This window comes from Bos javanicus, chromosome 13 (assembly GCF_032452875.1).
Source record: "Bos javanicus breed banteng chromosome 13, ARS-OSU_banteng_1.0, whole genome shotgun sequence".
Lineage (NCBI taxonomy): Eukaryota > Metazoa > Chordata > Mammalia > Artiodactyla > Bovidae > Bos > Bos javanicus.
Genome location: NC_083880.1, coordinates 74634477 through 74655031, shown reverse-complemented (window position 1 = coordinate 74655031; position 20555 = coordinate 74634477). Strand labels below are relative to the sequence as shown.

The 20555-nt window shown below is 56.8% G+C and overlaps 1 protein-coding gene across 3 annotated transcripts; it reads left to right on the top strand.

The window, feature by feature from the left end:
- Positions 1-680: 680 nt before the first annotated feature.
- On the top strand, positions 681-20498 carry ZNF335 (zinc finger protein 335). Of its 3 annotated transcripts, XR_009740525.1 has the most exons (29): positions 681-779; positions 1451-1701; positions 2972-3212; positions 4147-4224; positions 4478-4783; positions 4878-5006; positions 5869-6015; positions 7740-7992; positions 8070-8250; positions 9165-9277; positions 10047-10065; positions 10209-10325; positions 10411-10487; positions 10569-10729; positions 11457-11689; positions 12551-12644; positions 12771-12865; positions 15707-15966; positions 16782-16893; positions 17015-17389; positions 17999-18141; positions 18224-18378; positions 18512-18615; positions 18710-18787; positions 18997-19080; positions 19172-19237; positions 19320-19401; positions 19492-19865; positions 19950-20498. XR_009740525.1 is itself a non-coding variant. In XM_061437796.1 (28 exons), exons 2-28 carry the CDS (start codon positions 1501-1503, stop codon positions 19617-19619), a joined length of 4029 nt encoding a protein of 1342 aa, XP_061293780.1. In that variant the 5' UTR covers positions 681-779; positions 1451-1500; the 3' UTR covers positions 19620-19912. The 3 variants fall into 3 exon arrangements, 2 of the variants coding, with proteins under 2 accessions (XP_061293780.1, XP_061293779.1); XM_061437796.1 differs by lacking the exon at positions 19950-20498 and having other exon boundaries at positions 8073-8250; positions 19492-19912; XM_061437795.1 differs by lacking the exon at positions 19950-20498 and having other exon boundaries at positions 19492-19912.
- The last annotated feature ends 57 nt before the right edge of the window (positions 20499-20555 follow it).

The window sequence follows — 20555 nt, the reverse complement described above, 5'->3', positions numbered from 1 at the left end:
TGAACAGAGGAAAATATGGAGAATGTCTTCACTTCCAGCTCCATTATATAATAAATATGTGTACCAAGCTCAGCAAGGGCTGGGCGCTGATTCTTCTCCGTTTCCCCAACTCCAGCAACCGGGACTTGCATCCCAAGTCCCTCTACTTGACATGAGGTTGGACCAGCCACCTCCCATCTCAGGGCCTCAGTTTCCCCATCTGTAAAACAAAGATTATATGCTTCCCTCTTCCCAGGACACGTCAAACCTAATCGGGAAGGATCTGATTAGGTTCGATGAAAAGCGTAAAGTAACCGCTTAAAAGGCAGGCGAAAAGACCGATAACATTTATTTCTTTCTCACCAACCAAACACTCCGTTTCACGTCTTTCTGAGCTGTTCCGGGAAGGGCGTGGCCAGGCCACCGGGAGCCACGCCTCCGGAAGTGGGGCCAGACTCAGCCGCGCCCCGGCCTGCGGCCCAGGGAAGGGTCCAGCAGTGACGTCACATAGCCACTCCTCTGTGTTCCTCCGCCCTGAGATAAAGTAGCCCCTAACCATAGAGGATTCTTCCACTCATACTAAGCGACATATAAAATCTCAGATTCTCTTACGACTCTATTATGATTTTCAGGCCTCGGGGCTACCTTCCAGAACATTGGAAGCCTGTCTTTCTCCGGCCCGGCGTAGGAAGTAGTCCCGGCCTCAGGGAGGTCAATGGGTCCCTCCGCCGCGGGGGGGAAGAGGATGGCGACCTCGTCGATGCCGGAGTCGGAGAGGAACACCGCTACGAAAGCGTCAGGTGAGCTTCGGAGAGAGTCAGGTCGCCACACCGCACCCTGCTAGGAAGCGGGGCCACACTGCGGGGAGACCCGGCGGCGAGGTCCCGGGCCGGCGGGGCTGTCCGAACAGGGCCCCGGGGTCCCAGGCCCTTTAGTCGCTCTCGCACTTGCCTGAGCGGAAACCCGGCGCCGCCACAAGATGGCGTCGGGCCTGGAGCTCAGGCAGCGCCGGGGACAGCCCCTAGTCGCCAGGCCCCGGAACCGTCTCTGTCAGCCCCCTCCGCATGGGCTCCAGGGGCGGGGGGAGCAAGCCACTGACCCTGGGGGCCTGCAGGCGGTACCACCGACCCTCCACCCGGGGGGACTCGGGGGCCGGAGGGCTGAACCACTGAGGCCACACGGGGACCGTAGAGGGAACCACTCTGCGGGAATTGTGGAGGGGAGGAGAAAAGGGTCAAGATTCCCCGCCACTGACCACCCTCCCGAGGATGAGAGAAGGGCCGGATCCTGGGAGGCTAGGCTTCCTGGTCCTGATTTTCCAAAGCAACCCGTCGCCGTACCCTAGAAAGCCCCGCCCCGTCGGCGACTCAGTGTTTGCATCTGCGAAATGGGCACATGGGCGCAGCTGAGTGGGCCGCGGGGACCCGGAATGAGGCCCACCGGTTCCAGCCCCGGTCACCTCCTCTCACAGAGTGAAGGCCCCGGACCTTGGGCCCCCCTGTCAGGCAGCCTTCCGAGCCGATGGAGGAAAACGAGGTGGAGAGCAGTAGCGACGCGGCCCCTAGGCCTGGCCGGCCCGAGGAGCCCACGGAGAGCGGGTTGGGTGTGGGCACCTCGGAAGCCGTGTCGGCTGACAGCAGCGACGCCGCGGCCGCCCCGGGGCCAGCGGAGGCCGACGATTCCGGCGTGGGGCAGAGCTCGGACCGCGGCAGCAGCTCGCTGGTATGGACCGCGCTTGGGTGGAGGCAGCGACCGCAGGCAGCAGTGCTTGGCAGTCAGGGGGAAGGAGCCAGCAGGCTTGCTTGTAGCTAATAATTGGTTTATGGTTTACTGTGACCCAGGCCCCATGCCAGGCCCCTAGCATGGGTTTTCTTATTTAAACCTCGTACCTTGTAAGGCACATACCACTCTTTCCACATGTTACAGAGAAGCAAACGGGCACAGAGTCAGGATTCAAATCTAGGCTGTGGGCTGCGCTCTCCACTGTTGCCCTGGTTCACATCTTGGCTCTTCTGCTGATTCACTGGGAGATCTCGTGGAGCCTCAGTCTTCTGTCTGTAAAATGGAGCAGAAATACCTACTCCTGAGGGTGCTCCGTTGTGAGCTGCCACCAGATATTTTCTTGGAAACGCTTTATAAAATAGTCTCATGGGTCTGCCACCTCCTAGCTCTGTGGTCTTAGATAAGCTCCTCAGGCTTTAGCTGTCAGTTTTCTCATGTGTAAAGTGAGAATAATAAATGTTTGCCTCAGAAAGGTTTTTTTTTTTTTTTTTTTTTGAGGGTTAAATGAATATATGCAAAGCAATTAACACGGGGCTCAACACTCAGTAAATATCCACACCCTCACCACTGTCGTTATTTGCCAGATAGTGATCATTTTCAGGACATCACATCATAGAGGTACACAACAACAGTCTCCACCTGGGGCTCCAGGGATTTCATTGGGTCAGCAGAGATGGGCTTGGCATGTGCCCAGCTTGTGCTCGACCCTGGGGTTACAGCAAGAGACAAGAGAGATGTGGTTCTGGCCCTGATGGAATCTGACTTGGGAGCCATAATACTGCATAGTGAACCATCAAGTGATGAGGGGGACACAGGCAACTAAAATGCTGAGGATAGAGGGGGTCCTAACTTGGCCTTGGGGGTCAGGGTCAGCTTCCCAGGAGAGGTATCAGCTGAGTGTCTGAGTAGGAATTAGCCATGGTGTGATGCTATGAAGCGTTTCAGGCAGAGGGAACAGCTCATTGACAGCATGGTGAAACCAGCCTCACCTGACTTTTGTGTGGGGACAAGAGACATGGGGCCTTATACCTGATCAGACCCAGGGCCCCTGGGGCTTGTTTTGGGGAGGCTCTGTGACTAGAGGGCTTCTCCCACTGGTCTTCTGTGTGTATGAGGGCGTTGGGTGGCTCTACTCACCATGTCCTTGGGCCCTTAAGGAGCCCCATCCCTGGCTCCTAAGCTTCCTCTCTCCCTGTTTCCTGACCCCCAGGAGGAGGTATCTGAGAGCAGCTCCACCACAGACCCCCTGCCCCATGGCTACCTCCCTGACTCATCTTCTGTTTCCCGTGGGCCAGCGGCAGGGGTGATGGGTGGCCCCCCAGCCCTGGTGCACTCCAGTGCACTGCCAGACCCCAACATGCTGGTGTCCGACTGCACGGCTTCTTCCTCGGACCTGGGCTCGGCCATTGACAAGATCATCGAGTCCACCATCGGGACCGACCTCATCCGGAGTGAGTCAGGCCATCATGGGCAAGAGTTGCCCCTCCAGGGTTTCCCTACAGAACCAGCTGTGCGGACTCAGGCAGATAACTTTATCACTTTGAGGTTGTAACGTGGAAGCAGCAACCGCATCTCATAGTACTAAATGACATGAGGATTGACCTGACTTTGGGGCTTTTCTGGTGGCTCAGATGGTAGAGTCCTGCAGTGCAGGAGACCCGAGTTTGATCCCTAGGTCAGGAAGATCACCTGGAGAAGGGCATGACTACCCACCCCAGTATTCTTGCCTGGAGGATCCCATGGACAGAGGAGCCTGGTGGGCTATAATCCATGGGGTCGCAAAGAGTCAGACATAACTGAGCGATTAAGCACAAAATACCTGACTTTGCCCTGGAGTCTGTTCTAAACACTCTGCCTGTAGCAGTCAGTCATTGGTCCTCTTGGTAACCCTAAAAGGTACATGCTATTATTGCTCTCACAGCCTAGGTGAGGAAGCCGAGGCACAGAGGATGTAAACAAGCATAGCCCCTGCATCAGCAAGTGTTGGGCCATGAGCTCAGTCTGACTCCAGAGCTGGTGCTCATGATTTGCCAGACTATTTTCTACCATCAGTGATCTGTGTAAGGGTCGTAGCACTTGGAAAGGCCCTGAGGTGGTCTCGAAAGCCAGTCCTAAGAAAGTGGTGCAGCAGCTGGGCCTTAACCTTAGAGGAGACTGCAGAGGAAAAGAGGGAGACCTTCCAGGTGTAGTGGTTAGAGGCAGACAGCTATGGACTGGCTGTGGGGCTAGCATGTCACACGTCCCAGACCTCCCAACAGCCTTGCTCTGGATGGGAGGTGGGTCACGGGGCAGCCGATTTCACAGTTGCATGGGTGAATCGGAGTGAGTGTTGGCACTACGGTTGTCCTTATCAGCTGGGCATCCGCTCCTCCTGTCTCTGCCTAGGCTGCATCACCGTGACCAGTGCGGAGGGCAGCGGGGCCGAGGCCACACGGTACCTGATCCTGCAGGGACCAGACGATGGTAAAAGCACAGCACTATGCCCAGGGAGCCCTGCCGTGGGTGGGGGTAGGACAGGCAGGCTCTGCCGCAGACTTACTGTATGATCTTGGCAGGTTAATCCGCTGCCCCTGGCCTCTCGGTTTCCCCATGGTTACTATGGTGGGCGTGGGTTCTAGGACCCCTGAGCTTGCCTGGGAGGGGCAGCGGTAGCTCATGGCCAGTTTCCCTCTCCATTTCCCTCTGATTCCCTCACCACCACCACCACCCCTGCCAGGTGCCCCCATGGCGTCACCAATGTCCAGTTCTACCCTGGCCCATAGCCTGGCAGCCATCGAGGCCCTGGCTGATGGCCCCACATCCACGTCCACGTGCCTGGAGCCACCAGAGGAAGCGCAGGGTGGGCCCAGCTCCCCGGCGCAGCCACCCCTGGGTTCTGGCACCGAGGAGCCGGACTTGCAGAGCCTGGAGGCCATGATGGAGGTGGTGGTGGTGCAGCAGTTCAAGTGCAAGATGTGCCAGTACCGGAGCAGCACCAAGGCCACTCTGCTACGCCACATGCGGGAGCGGCACTTCCGCCCAGGTGCGTTGATAGCGGCTGGCCTGCCCGCCTGCACACATGGAGTGCCAAGAGTCAGACTTGACAAGCTTGTTGTACCCTGCTTCCCCACCCCCAGCAGTAGCAGCTGGTAAGAAGGGGCGTCCGCGCAAGTGGGGCAGCTCAGCCCAGCCCCAGGAGGAAGAGGGCCCAGAGGAGGAAGACGACGATGACATCATAGATGCTGGTGCCATCGATGACCTGGAGGGTAGGCTCCCAGACCTGCTGCCCTCCCACATCTGCATATACTGAGCTCCCTCTGGCCCACATGAAGGGCCAGGAAAGCGGAATTGGCACAGGCGCAGCCAGGAGTGCCTCCAGCATAAGATAAGAGGAGTTGGGGCTTTGGGACCAGGAGCTTCATGTGCAGTTATCCAGACCGTGCACTGAGAAACAGCACTGTGTCTAAGGGTCACATCCCATTTGTCTAGCAGAAACAGAATGCAAGCCACATGTGCACTTTTTTAGTAGCTGTATTAAAAGTAAAAAGATGAATTTAAAGTCAGTCATATTATATTTTATTTACCTATTATGTCTAAAATCTAATTTCAGTATGCAATCATTATAAAAAATTTTTAACAAATTACTTTTTTTTCATTCTAATTTTTGGTAATCTGATGTGTATTTTATACTTAATTATATCTTAGTTTACGCCTCAGTTTAGACTAGGTACATTTTGTACGCTCAAGAGTCACATACAGCGAGCAGCTCCTTTAATGGGTAGCATAGTCATACTTTGTAGACTTGAATGACTAGACTCTTTTTTTCTAAACAATGACTATAAAGCGTATTGAGGAAGGGGCACTTTTTTTCTGATTCACATTAAGGTACATATGAGCTAATGGTAGGTGTTAGGAATGGTCCAGAGAAAGGACTGCAGGGCCTCAAAGATGAGTACTGACAGTCAGCTAGGGGAACATCAGGAGGGCTTCCTGGAGGCGGCATCACTGTTGGGTTTGGAAGGAGGAGCAGGCAGAGATGGGGAAGTGGGCCTCTTTCCAGGAAAGCTGGCAAGGGGTCAGGGCTGAAAGGTCAAGGCTGTAGCCCTCCTTCTCTTGCTTTCCCCACAGAAGACAGCGACTATAACCCTGCAGATGACGAGCCCCGGGGCCGGCAGCTGCGGGCCCAGCGCCCCACCCCCAGTACCCTGAGGCCCCGCAGGAGACCTGGCCGGCCCCGGAAGCTGCCTCGCCTGGAGACCTTGGATCTCCCAGATGGTGAGAGTGGGGCCTTAGGGGTACGGGTGGGGCCCAGGGGTGGCCTCGTTCCCTGCTTGCTTCCGTGGAGCCTGGGGACAGAGCATGCTGTGCAAAACAGCAAGTCTCAGACCCACCGGGATGACCTGCCGGCCTCCGGGTAACGGGGAAAGCCCTCCCCTTCCGAGCTCGAGGGTTAAGATACACCAGCTGTCCGATAAGGCTTTTCGGTGGGAAGCTGTCACAGCATGGAAATTGGAATATTTACAACTGAGCTAATTATTATCAAAACAAGAATAAGTCTGAGGTTTGAGACAATGTCAGAGGAGCACGGACTTGGAGCGTGACAGGCTCGGGACAGGGGAGGCTCCCATGGACAGAATGCCAGCTCTGCCTCCTACCAGCTATGTGACCTGGAGTGGGTCGCTTTGCCTCTTGAATCGCTCCTTCCCTTATTGTGAATGAGGTGATGGTGCCTGTCTCTTAGGATTGTTTTAAAGCTTAAATAGACATGCCAGAAACACAAGGTCTTGGTTTTTGTACATGCAGTAGTGTGTGTGGAGGAGTGGTTATATTTTTTTTAGTGTTCTTTTCTTCTCTTCATTTTTGGCTACACCTCATGGCATGTGAGACCTTAGTTCCCCAACCAGGGATCAAACCCACACCCCTGGCATTGGAAGCACTGTGTCTTAACCCGTGGACTGCCAGGGAAGTCCCTAGTCTTCTTTGTAAAGTAACTTTTTACTGAGGTTTATGTTCAGGAAAGCACATGTATGCTAACTGCACAGCTCAGTGCATTTTAAAAAAATTTTCTGTATGTGTTTATTTTTGGCTGTGCTGAGTCTTCGTTGCTTCGAGGGCTTTTCTCCAGTTGCGATGCACAGCCTTCTCATTGCCGGGGCTTCTCTTATTGCAGAGCACAGGCTCTAAGGGCTTCAGTACTTGCCGCACGCAGGCTCAGTCATCGTGGCTCCCGGGCTCTAGAGCATAGGCTTAGTAGTTGTGGTGCAGGGTTTAGTTGTTCCACAGCATGTGGGATCTCCCGAGATCGGGGATCGAGCCTGTGTGCCTTGCATTGGCTGCCAGATTCTTTACCCAGGTCAGTGAATTTCCACAAGTGAATACACCTGAATATCCTGTTAGAAACAAGATGTTACCAGCATTTCCCATAAAATATTTTGGATTTTTTTAACATGTTTTGAATTTTTAAAACATTACAGTGAAATACTGTTAGTGTTTTTGAATAGGCAATGTATTCTGATGTTTTGATAACAGAGGCTTTGCAACTGGGCTGTGATGTCTCCTCCCTCCCTCCCATCTGCTCTTCAGGCTCCCAGCCTCCCCTGGGAAAACCAGTGATTAAGTGTTGCTGTTGCTCCCCAGATCTTAGAATGTCCCTGTGAGGTCACAAGAGCAACAGTTACCTCCCTTTGACAGATAGGGGAAAAGGAGACTCAGAGAGGGGCGGGGCTTTGCCTGAGGACACACAGCAGATTGGTGACTGAGTTCAGCCTGCAGGCAGGTCTTCTGGCCGGAAGGTCCTGGCTCTTCCAGTGCTGCTCCAGACCGTCCCGTTTAAGGCGTGCAGCTGACAGCTGTAGGAGGGGATGCTGTCTGATCATGGCTGCCTGCATCTGTCCCGCAGCCTGCTGTGCCCATCAGTGGTCTGGACCATGTGTGTGGGGGTGTATCTTGACTGGCCTCTGACACACCTGTCCACATCTGTTATGGTGTGTCCGTGGCAGGTGTGGAAGGAGAGCCTTTAGTGAGTCCACAAAGTGGACAGAGCCCTCTGGAGCCACAAGACCCCGAGGCACCCAGCTCCTCAGGGCGGGGACGCCTGGTGGCCCTGGGCAAGGCCAACCGGGCCCCCGTGGAACCCAGTGTGAGCCAGTCAGATGCGAGGAGCGCGGCGGCATCCTACCAGGATGAGGCTGACGCCCTGCCCCGCCGCCGTGGTCGACCCTCCAGGCGCTTCCTTGGCAAGAAATACCGCAAGTACGGGTGCCGAGATGAGGGCTGAGGGTGGGGAGTGGCAGTCTGGCCCTTCCAGACCTCCTCCACCATCCTCCTAGCAGGTACTATTACAAGTCACCCAAACCGCTCCTGCGGCCTTTCCTGTGCCGCATCTGCGGCTCCCGCTTCCTGTCCCACGAGGATCTGCGCTTCCATGTCAACTCCCACGAGGCCGGCAACCCCCAGCTCTTCAGGTGCCTGCAGTGCAGCTACCGCTCCCGTCGCTGGTCCTCACTCAAGGTGTGGCAGGGGGACCGGGGCAGGAAGGGATGCTGCCTGGGAGAAGGCCCTGAAGGGGAGTGGTGGTGACGTGGTGGTGACGGGCCCCTTCCTGCCCCATCTCCAGGCCGAGGGTGTCCTTTTGCAGGCTGCACACTACAGAGTCACATCATGTCTTAGACTTGCCTCACCACCAGCACACCTGGCAGGTGGCTGGAAAGCTGCGTTAATCTCCTTCACTGTGTTAGTCTCCAGCAGGTCCTTTTCATCATCTGCCCAGAGGTGCCTGTGGGCCTGCAGCAGCCGGAGCCTGCCTTGTATCTTGTAGATGCTCTGATGTCATCCTCATGTAGCCCAATGAGGTCTTAAGTGTCAAGAGTCCCATTTTTTTATTATTATTATGTTTATTTTTGGCCGCGCCGGGTCTTCATTGCTTTGTGTAGGCTTTCTCTAGTTGTGTGAGCGGGGTCTACTCATTGCGGGGCCCAGGCTCCAGGCATCAGGCTTCATAGGTGCAGCACACTGGCTTAGTTGCTCTACAGCATGTGGAACCTTCCTGGCCAGGCACTGAACGTGTGTCCCCTGCGTTGGCAGGCAGATTCTTATTCCACTGCGCCACCAGGAGAGTCGAAAGGTCCCATTTTACTACCCAGGGATCTGCAGCTTGGCTTGGCCAGAGTGAGGTGGAACGGGCCGTCGTGGGGGCTGGGGATACCTTGAGCTCCGATGGCCCGAGTTTTGCACTTTCTGCACACACGGTGCTTCCTCCCTCAGACTGGGCCTAGAGGTTATTCTCTGGACCTCGGCAGGAAGGGTGGGGAGCAGGTATTGTTGCGAGGTGCACTGGGGAGGGACAACTCTAAGGCTGTGGGCACAGGGCAGGTGGGCAGGAAGGGAGGTTATGCTCCAGCCCTATCCTTCTGCCTGTCTCCCAGGAGCACATGTTCAACCACGTGGGCAGTAAGCCCTACAAGTGTGACAAATGCAGCTACACCAGCGTCTACCGGAAGGACGTCATTCGGCACGCGGCTGTGCACAGCCGGGATCGGTCAGTAGGGCTGGGGAGGCAGAGGCCCGGGGTGACCCCAGTTCCCACGTACTGAGCCCCTGCTCTGGGTCAGCCCCTTCGCAGCCCATGACAGACCTGGGAACAGCAGGACAAGTCGTCCCAGATCACTCGGCTCAGAGCGGGGCAGTGGGGGTGCCTAGAGGTCTCTTACTCAGTCTCTTTCCTGCTTCAAGCTTTGTAAATTGGGGACTATCATTGTCGAGGTGGTTAAAGGAAATCGTGTACCTAAAGGGGCTCAGAAAAGGATCTAAAGCCAGTTCTCTGTTATACCTTTTTTTTCTTTCTCTTTGGCATGACTTGCAGGTTCTTAGTTCTCTGACCAGGGATTGAACCCAGGCCCTAGCGGTGGAAATATCAAGCCCTAACCATTGGACTGTCAGGGGATTCCCTCTTATAGGTTTTTCTTTAAAAATATAAATAAAAAGGAAGGAGGAGTCCTTTGTCCGCATGATATTAGGGATACCAGGTTGAACAAGCACTTGGTTCAGCAGCTCTCTACTGCTGCATAATTTCTCAGAGTTTTTAAAACACAAATGTGTTTTGTGACAGAGAATGGCTTGTTTCTAAAGCTAAGTTGCAGAACTTACCACACACCTCTTCACATTTTCTCCAGCGAGCTCCAGTGGGGGAATGCCCTTCTCACAGAAGGGGGCTAGGATCAGGGCTGAGACTGGGTCTGGTCAATGGGAGAGGGTCTGGGGTGGGCTTGGGCACGTGATGGTCTGACTCCTGCGTCTTTCTCCCCTAGGAAAAAGAGGCCAGACCCGGTGAGTCTGGGGCTCAGGCCTGGGAAGGGCGCCTGCTTGCGGGCTGCCTGCGGGGTGGAGGGGCGGGGGCGGGAGGCTCAGGCACTGGCTCACCCTCCCTGCTTGCCTTCTATGTCCACCCGTCCCCTTCTGCCCCTTCCCAGACCCCAAAGCTGAGCTCCTTCCCCTGCCCCGTGTGTGGCCGTGTCTACCCCATGCAAAAGAGACTCACTCAGCACATGAAGACACACAGCACCGAGAAGCCCCACATGTGCGACAAGGTGGGTGGGGCTGAGTGCAGGGCTGGGGCGTGAGGGGGCCTGCTGGGGGGCGGCTCTTTCATCTAACCCACCCCACCCCCTGCAGTGTGGAAAGTCCTTTAAGAAGCGCTACACCTTCAAAATGCACCTGCTCACGCACATTCAGGCTGTCGCCAACCGCAGGTACACCCCCGAAGAGCCCCTGGGGCTGCAGCGCCCCGCTGTGCCCCACTGCTGAGCTCTCTCTGCTCCAACCACCTCCAGGTTCAAGTGCGAGTTCTGCGAGTTTGTTTGCGAGGACAAGAAGGCGCTGCTCAACCACCAGCTGTCCCACGTCAGCGACAAGCCCTTCAAGTGTAGCTTTTGCCCCTACCGCACCTTCCGAGAGGACTTCCTGCTATCCCACGTGGCCGTCAAGCATACAGGTCCGGCCGGCCCCACCCCTCAACACAGCAGGGCTCCATAGTGGAGGCTCGGCTCTGTCTTGTTAGCCATCCCCCCACCCCCAAGCCTTGGCAGCCCCAGCTCTTCAGTGGAAGGGAATTGCCACCCCACCCCACCCGGGACTGTCGCTCACCTAAGCTCAGATGAGCTCAGCTAGCTACTCTCTGTATGACCCGGGGTCAGTCTTTGCCCTCTCTGAGCCTTTCTTAGCTGTGAAAGGAGAGAATCAGATGTGCCAACCCTGTGGTGGTCATAAAACCATTTGTTCCCTGAGCCCTGTCCATTCTGGGCACTGGGACTCGAGACGGGTCTTACATAGGCCCTGCCCTCACCAGAGGAAGCCATAGAAGATGGATGGCAGAAGTTGCCTTTTTTTGGTGCCTGGCCCTCTGGCAGGCACACGAGGGAAGGCTAGAGAAAGGGAGCCAGGGCTGCCCTTAGCTGGATTCCCAGCTCCCTGTGGGGAAGCAAGTCGGGAAGAGAGGTGTGTGGTCACGTGACCTTGAACTGGGTGCTCGGAGGAAGGCCGTGAGTGCAGAGGGAGACCTGGCTGGTCTCTGTTCTGCCCACCAGCAAGGACAGAGTGTGCTTTCCCTGCGCTTGGGAGTGCGGTGCTGGGAGTCAGTCAGCTGGAGAGGTCCTTGGGGTCGAAGAAGGGTTCCCCGAGGGGGCGGGTGACTCCAAGGCTGCCTCCTGGTGTGCCTGCAGGGGCCAAGCCCTTTGCCTGCGAGTACTGCCACTTCAGCACGCGGCACAAGAAGAACCTGCGGCTGCATGTGCGGTGCCGGCACGCCAGCAGCTTCGAGGAGTGGGGGCGGCGCCACCCCGAGGAGCCCCCCTCCCGCCGCCGCCCCTTCTTCTCCCTGCAGCAGATCGAGGAGCTGAAGCAGCAGCACAGCACGGCCCCTGGGCCCCCCGCCAGCTCCCCAGGACCTCCTGAGGTAAGCACAGGCAGCGGGTAGAAGGGGTGGGGGACATGGGCCGAGAGGCCATGTGACGCCGCCTCCCCCAGCCCCAGGATCCTTGTCGGCATGTGGGGTACAACAAAATGAGCCCTGCCTCCCTGGACGGGGTGAAGGGTGGCCGAGGGCACAGAGATGCTGTCCCTAAGCTCTGAGGAGGGGTGGGCTTTCCAGTGCTAGTAATAGAGAACGAAGTGTCAGGAGCCAGGTCGTGGTAATAGTTTATTCTTCTCTCACACAAAAGGAGTCCAAAGGGGAGCAGCCCAGGGCTGATGTGGCAGCTCCCTGGTCAGTCGTCAAGGACCAAACTCTCTCAATATATCTTCCTACGCATATGATTCCCATTTTTGTGGTTGCCTCATGGTCCAGTGTAGCTGCAGGAGCTCCAGCCTTTCTCACCATCCCAGATAAGAAGCAGGAGGAAGGGATGGGGGAAGAGGAAAAAGGATGCGTGCCATATATCCATCTTATCTTCCTCATGAACTTTACCAGAAGCTCCTGCTTAGCCACACATAGCCAGACTTTATCCAGCTGCAAAGCAGGCTGAGAAATACAGTCTCGTGGCTGAGTATGTTGCCTGCCCGCTCCTAGCCCCTAAGGATGGACCACCACAATGTGCTGGCAGAGCATAGAGGGGCTCTGGAGTCAGCCAGCCTTGTGTTCAAGTCCCAGTTCTCCTCCTTACTAGCCGGGGGATCCTACATGGAGCTGGTAAATACCTTGAAGAGAGTAAAGATCAAACAAGCCAATAGATGTGAAGTGTCTTACACTTCAAGACACAGGAGGTGTCTTGAATCTGAGCTGCCCCCTGTCACCCTTGGCCATATTCTCACCCCGCAGATCCCCTCAGAGGCTGCACCTTCCCAGTCCCCTGAGACCCCCCCACTGCTCTGTTCTGACACCTTGGGTGGCGCCACCATCATTTATCAGCCAGGTGAGTTCTGCGGAAGAGTGGCAGCAGGGACAGGGCTCGTGCTGGTCGGGGCCAGAAGCTGGTGGGGAGGGGGCTTGGGTGCCAGTTTTCCAGCCCTTTCTAAGGTTCAGGTTCCACCCGACCCAGGGACTGCGGAGTCTACAGCCGTGGCCACGCAGACAGCCTTGGACCTGCTGCTGAACATGAGCACTCAGCGGGAGCTGGGTGGCACAGCCCTGCAGGTGAGCTTCTTCCCAGCCTGGCTGCACTCTGGGTGTCAGCTCTGCGCTGGACACTGGGAGCGGAGGCAAGTGGTGAAGTAGACATGCCCTGCCCTCAGGGAATTCGCAGGTAGTGGGAGATGGATCCACTGGACCCCAGTGGGCGGATGCAGGGGAGGGAGGCCGCTATGCCAGGGAGGCCCCAGGAGACCAGGGAGGGCAGACGGTCTCCCGCTCCACACCCTGGAGTCACCAGTGACACCCAGCGCACTGAGCAGTAAGCACCACACTGTGCTCAGGGCTCTGAACTGGCTTCCCAGCTAGCCCAGCGCCCTCACTCCGTGCCACCTCCCACAGGACAAAGGCTCCTACAGCTTTCTCCAGCTCTGACCTCTCACGGGGTTCACGCGCCTTAAACCCAGCACGTCCTCCCCCAAGTTCATCATCTTTACTTGTCCTCGCTGCGCCCAGCTGCCTCCCTGGACCTCTCCATGCTTCTCTAAGGCAGGGAAAGGTCTGTCAGCACCTCCTGTCTCTTAGCCTCTTGGAAAGATGGAAACCGTGTGTTTGAGATGTTAAATTCCAAGAACTTGGAACAGTAACATGCTGCCAGGGGGACAGAGCTCCGTGGAGGAGGGAGCCTGTTTTGAACCTGGAAATCTTCATAGGGTTTAGTTTGCATCATTTGGGGGTAGGGAGAAGTTTTTGATTTTTAGATAGTTCAGTGTATCAAGCTTTTATAGTTTTTGCTTGTGGTATCATCCTTAGAAAAGCCTCTTCACCTCAAGATCATATAAACATGCATTGGTATTTTCTTCTTAGCGTCTCATTTTTTACACTTAAATCTTTACTCCACCAGGAATTTATTTTTGGTGTATGCATAAAGGTAGGGGACTAACTTTATTTTTTTTCCCCAAAGTTGTCCAGTGCAGTAGATCGAATCCTCTCATTTCCTCAGTCATTTGAAACATCCCCTTTATCAGTAGATTTCCCTGTGTTTCTAGACAGGGTCTTTTGTTTTGATCTGTTTGCCATTCTCATGCCAGTATCATGCATTTTGCTTTGTTTCTCTGATTACAAAAACATATGCTTGTTTTTGTAAACCCAAAATGAGTGTTAAGAAATGTTCTCTTCAGAGGGTGAAAATCTTTAAGTTTGCTCCCCTCCCCTTCATTTCCACTGTTAACAGGTTAATAAGCATTTCTGCAGAGTTGTGTCCAGGTGCTCGGTAACACAGAGACCTTTTGATCTCTAAAAAGTGGGATCATGGCATCTGCACTTATGGACAGGCTAGCTCTTCTTCCCTCTGCAGCCTGGCCGCATGTGTCCACTCCTTCCTGGCGTCTCCGCCTCATCCTGTCATGGGGGTGTTCTGAAGCGCATCTTGTCAGTCCTTCATGTGTGCACGGTTTCCAGTCTTTCAGGAGCTCAAGGCAGTGCTTCCATGAACATGTATTTCCAGGTGTTCATAAACATGTATTTTAGTGGTGGGGTTAAAAGAAGCCTCCTAGAAACACAATCAGTGTGTTCCACCCCAAGCGTGACTCCTAAAGTGATGTGTCAGGACTTCCCTGGTGGTCTGGTGGCTTAGATTCCTCGCTTTGAGGGCACAGGGGCCAGGTTTGATCCCTGGTCAGGGAACTGGATCCCACATGCGGCAACTAAGACCTGCTTCAGCCAAATAAATAAAAATTTTAAAAATGAAAACACATGTCATTACATGACTGCTACTAGAGTGTGCTTCCCCACTGCCTCGCCAGTGCTGCACGCCAGTCTTTACCAGGCTCTTCATGTCACAGACACGTGTCAAGACCTTAATTGATAACTTTGTGATCACAAGAGAGATTGAGTTTCTGTATGTTCATAGACCACTTTATTCTCTCACTTACCTGCTTGTAAATTATTAGTCGTCTTATCACTTTGCAAGGGCTCTTTGTATGTACGGAAGCTCCACCTTTTATCTCTAATATGCATTGTTAAATGCCATCCCCCCACCCCAAGTGTCTTTGTTTTCTGGTCTCATTTTCTGATTCATGTTGCTGTAAGTTTTAACATCTTCCGTCATGATTAGGAAAATCTCAACCGAAGGATTACAGAAATACCCGTATTTTCTTCTAATCGATCTTGAGTTTTATTTCTTATGTTTCAATCTTTAATCCATTTGAAGCAGACTTTGGAGTAAGATGTGAGGTAGAGCTCTGATGTTTGTGTTTTTTTACTGGTTTGTCACTTGTTCTTCTACCTCAGGATTTCTTAACCATGGCACTTTGGGCTAGATAATTCCATATTGGATAAAGCATCGGCCTGCAATGCAGGAGACCCGGGTTCAATCCCTGGGTTGGGAAGATCCCCTGGAGAAGGAAATGGCAACCCATTCCAGTATTCTTGCCTGGAGAATCCCATGGACAGAGGAGCCTGGCAGGCTACAGTCCACTGGGTAGCAAAGAGTCAGACACGACTGAGTGACTTCACTTTCTTTGGCTTCTACCAGCCAGGGCCCAGTATCCACCCCCCACCCAATTGTGACAATCAAAACTGTCTCAAGACATTACCCAATGCCCCTACGGGGCAGTAACACTTTATCCTGTCCTTGTTAAGTCTCTCCAGTGCCCCTAGGGGGCAGTAATGCTCTATCCTGTCCTTGTTAAGTCTCTCTCCAGTGCCCTTCGGCGGCAGTATGGCTCTGTGCCATCCTTGTTAAGAGTCTCTCCAGTTGCCAGGAACACACAACTGGGCTTGTGTCCATGAGTGGTGGAAGCACTGGATCCGGCTGGAGTGTGGGCAAGCTTTTGAGTCCCAGAGAGATAAAAGGACTTCGAATGCCAGCTCCTGCCACCAACCCCACCTGTCATGCCATTGCAGGTGGCCGTGGTGAAGTCAGAGGACGTGGAAGCGGGGTTAGTGTCCTCTGGGGGGCAGCCCTCCCCAGCAGGCACCACTCCCCAGGTGGTCACCCTCCACATGGCAGACCCAGGAGGCAGCGTGGCCGCCGAGAGCCAGCTCGCGCCCCCTGACCTGCAGCAGATCACCCTGGCGCCTGGGCCGTTCGGCGGGGCTGGCTATAGCGTCATTACAGCCCCCACCGTGGAGGAGGGCACTTCGACTCCCGGCACGCCTTACAGGTGAGACCTGCGGCCGTTAATAGGCGTGGTGAGGGGAGCACCCCGCCCACCCACGCCTAGTTCGCAGGAGGTAAAACTAATGCATGTAAACGACTGGGCTGTAGGGGTATGGTGTCCCTCATGGGTTAAGTAAGGGCTACTTAAGAAATTCCAGGCACTTGACAGTCGTGGACTCGGGTAACCACTCCTGTGGGGTACCTGTTCCCCTCACTTTACACGTGAGGAGGGAGTGCAGTAGCGCCCCGAAGGTCAGACGCGCTGTGGATCTGAGCCTGGCCTGTGGGCCACGTGCTCCTGGTTCTGGATCCCTGAGGTCTGGCCAGTTCTGACCTTCGTCACACGCTCGGGCTCCTCCGCGACATCAGAGGCCCCACCGCTGCACTTGGATTCTTCTAGGCTGAGCGAGTCTAGGGTAGAAATGTTCATTTTCCATGTTCACTGAACCCCTGGGCCATCGGAGGAAGCCCTGAATTCCAATATGGGATGGGAGTCAGGATCCCTGCTTCCCCCACTCACCCTCTCCTCCTGCCCCGCTTAGTCAGACTTGGGCTTGATTCCTGGAGCCCTTCATCTCATCACTCCATGCCCGTGAGGGGGTGGGGATGACCACTGCTAAGCTGGACGGTACACTGGACACTTGGTCCCTGCTTGTGAAAAAGGCAGCGGAGGTCCGGCTGGTAAAGGGAGGAGCCCAGGGCCGGTCTGTGGTGGCCGTGGTCTACTGTGAAAGGAGGGCTCTCCCAGGGGAGAGGCTCCCGTGGCCCGCTAGTCTCCCCTGGAGCTCTGCTTCCCACTCCTGGCATCTGTGCCCACAGCGAGGAGCCCCCGGGGGAGGCAGCCCAGACCGTGGTCGTGGGTGACACCCTGAAAGAAGCTGGCACGCACTTCATCATGGCAGCCGACGGGACCCAGCTGCACCAGATCCAGGTGAGGCTGGAAGGGGGCTAGCTCCGCCCTCGCCCATCTACCCGCCCCCTGCTTCCGGTCCCTGCCCAGCCCCGCCCCTCCGCACCGCCCTTTTCCCTCACGTCCCGCCCCCTCTCCACAGCTGACTGCAGACAGCTCCATCTCCTTCCCAAGTACGGAAGCCTTGGCCTCCGGCGCCAAGTGGCCCCTCCTGCAGTATGGGGGGCTGCCCAGAGATGGTCCTGAGCCCCCGGCTCCAGCCAGGACCCACCAGCCAAGGGACCCTCAGGGCTCTGCCTCCCCACCTCCTGCAGCCAGCAAACCCCTGGGCCTGGTAGTGCCCCCCTCGCCGCCATCTGCAGCTACTGCCTCATCAAAGAAGTTTTCCTGCAAGATCTGTGCCGAGGCCTTCACCGGCCGAGCAGAGATGGAGAGTCACAAACGGGCCCACGCCGGGCCGGGAGCCTTCAAGTGCCCTGACTGCCCGTTCAGCGCTCGCCAGTGGCCCGAGGTCCGGGTAGGTGCCCTGTTTCTCTGCTGGCCCCTGTCTGTGTAACAAAGCTTGACTAAGCACCCTCCATGCCGGATCTTCCGCTCCCCACTGGGCTCAGAGGTGACTCAGCAAGGCCCCAGCTCTCAGGGGGCTCAGTCTGGTGGGGAGACACACCAGGCGGGGACTGACACCAGACAGTGTCCCCAGGGTGAACGCAGCGCACACACACAGGAAATGAGTCACGTGGACTTGGGGTGCTGGGGGGACTTCCTGGAGGTGATGGCTGAGCTGGGTTGGCAGGAGCAGAGGGGTGGTACCGTGAGGCAGCTGGGGAGACACGAGGGAAGTTCCGGGGACTCCATCCCCAGAAGGACCAGTTCTCAGTTCTGACTGCGTGCTGAATCCTCACACAGCTCTGTGTGGGGGGGCGGGCAGAGCCCAGAGTGTCAGGGCTGGGGGTGACCTTTAGAGGCCCCTCTTTGAGCCAGTATGTTTCACAGGGGTGACCTGAGGGGGAGCAGGGATGGGCTGAGTGGCCTCATGATGGAGCCAGCGGGGTGGCAGCAGACTGAGCACAGGTCTGTTGCATCGGAGCCGTCTGTCCTGAGCAGCGCTGCCCCACCCCGCCCGCAGGCCCACATGGCACAGCACTCGAGCCTGCGGCCCCACCAGTGCAGCCAGTGCAGCTTCGCCTCCAAGAACAAGAAGGACCTGCGGCGGCACATGCTGACCCACACCAACGAGAAACCCTTCGAGTGCCAGCTCTGCGGGCAGCGGTGAGGCTTGGCGAAGCCTGTGGGGCTGCTGGGCCTGCGGAGGGTGGGGGGGCGCCCCTGAGCCTGCATCCTCCTCCCTCAGCTTCAACCGCAACGGGCACCTCAAGTTCCACATCCAGCGGCTCCACAGCCCTGACGGGAGGAAGACGGCAGCCCCCACTGCACGGGCCCCAGCCCGGCCCCCAACCCAGACCATCATCCTCAACAGTGATGACGAAACGCTGGCCACACTGCACAGTGAGCAGGACCCCAGGGTGGACCTGGGACTGGAGCCACTGCCCCAGCACACACCCTTGGGCTGGGGTGGAGCCGGGCCATGTCAGGTTTCCCTGGAACCCCTGAGCGAATGTCCCCCCTCTTTTCTGCCCAGCTGCCTTCCAGTCCAGTCACGGAGTCCTGGGTCCGGAGCGGCTCCAACAGGCACTGGGCCAGGAACACATCTTCGTGGCCCAGGAACAGACAGTGAGCAATCCGGTGAGAGCCTGAGTTTGGGGGCCCCGCTGGCGGGTTGGGGACAGGGGTGGGGGCACCCAGAAATCTGAAGCTAGAGCTGGCCTGGCCATGACAGGAGGAAGCCGCCTACATCCAAGAGATCACCACAGCAGACGGCCAGATGGTCCAGCACCTGGTGGCATCTGACAGCCAGGTGAGCTGCCGCTGCTGACCACCCGGGCCGGGGCACCCATCCTCCCCCCAGGAGGAGGGGGGACAGTACTTTGCAAATGATCCCTCTGAGGGTCCATCCTTGCAGTTGCCATTGCTGATGGGGTGGGTGTCCCCAGCCACTCTGCTCTGCCTTCCTCGTGGAGCTCCCGGGGGGCGGGCTGTCAGCATCTGCCTCTTCTCCCTTCTCAGGTACAGTACATCATTTCCCCAGACGGAGTCCAGCAGCTCCTTCCCCAGGAATATGTGGTGGTGCCCGAGGGCCATCACATCCAGGTAGGCCAGGCCTGGGGCAAGGCCAGGGGAGCGGGGTGGAGAGGCACCGACACCTCCTTCCAGGATCACTATGTGGGCTTCCTCTCTCCAGGTACAGGAGGGCCAGATCACGCACATCCAGTATGAGCAAGGGGCCCCCTTCCTTCAGGAGTCCCAGGTAGAGCCCCTGGGGACCCAGGGGAGCAGAGGTCCAGGCAGGGGGCCTGTAAGGCTGTGTCTCACTGGCTTCTCTTCTCCAGATCCAATACGTGCCTGTGTCCCCGGGCCAGCAGTTGGTCACCCAGGCCCAGCTCGAGGCTGCGGCACACTCAGCTGTCACAGGTACAGGGCTAGACCCCGAGGGTCTCGGGGGCCTGGGAGCCAGGCCTCATTCCTGGGCCTCAGGTCACCGTCCTCTCCCCTCCCCGGCAGCGGTGGCCGACGCTGCCATGGCCCAAGCCCAGGGCCTCTTTGGCACAGAGGAGGCGGTGCCCGAACACATCCAACAGCTGCAGCACCAGGGCATCGAATACGACGTCATCACCCTGAGCGATGACTGAGCGAGCCCCAGGAGCCCAGCACAGACCGTGAATGTTGATGGGGCCTGCTCTGCTGGGGGTGGAGGCCCATGGGGACTCCCTCCCTGCTCCACCTAGGATCTCCAGATATTGAGCAGCCAGCATCCTGTCACTCCTGGGGAGCCAGACCTGTGCTGCTGGGGTTGTGGACAGCCATGGGCACCAGCCAGGACACACTGGGGGCCCCAGCCTGCAGGCAGGCTTCGGGAGAGAAATTTATTTTTGTTGGTATGTACCCACTGGTCTCTCAGGCTCAATAAAGGGACCAGAGTCTAGCCGTGGCCCACTCCCTTTGTCCATGTGCTGCTACAGCTGGAACCAGGCAAGGCCTTAGGAAGCAGGAAGAGGAGCCTGTTAGAGCCCACGAGGGTGGGACTGAGGTGGGAGCTGCCCGGCCAGAGGTGCACCCTGCCCCGCCTCTGTAAGTACAGTGGCCCAGGAGGGCAGACTCGTGGGGCAGCAGCCTGGTACCGAGAGACGGCCAAGCTGAGGAAAGTGGACAGCACCTTCAGGTGCTGCTTCCTCCCCAGCCCCAGGGGCGCACTGGCCCCACACCTCAAGGTCCTCCGCGCACAGCCAGGTACTGGCACCGAGGCCAACAGAGCCCAGGTGCCCTGGAGCCGCACTTCCTCCTGGCCCTTGACCGTAAAACAGCCGGCTGCCCACTCAGTGGTGGCTCCAGGCATCTAGGTTTCTACCAGCCCTCCACTCCCCAGGGGTGTCAGTGAAGCTGCTGCTGGCTGTGGGAGCTTGGGGCTTGCAGGTGGTTGACGCTGCCTCTGGACCCTTCAGACTTCCTGGGCACAGCAGGATGAGAAGCTAGATCCTGGAGCCCGGGGCCAGATGTGAAGGCCCAGAAGTCATGAGAAGGTGCGCCTGGATGTGCAGTGGAGGGCTGCGGTCCTGCGAGTGGCTCCA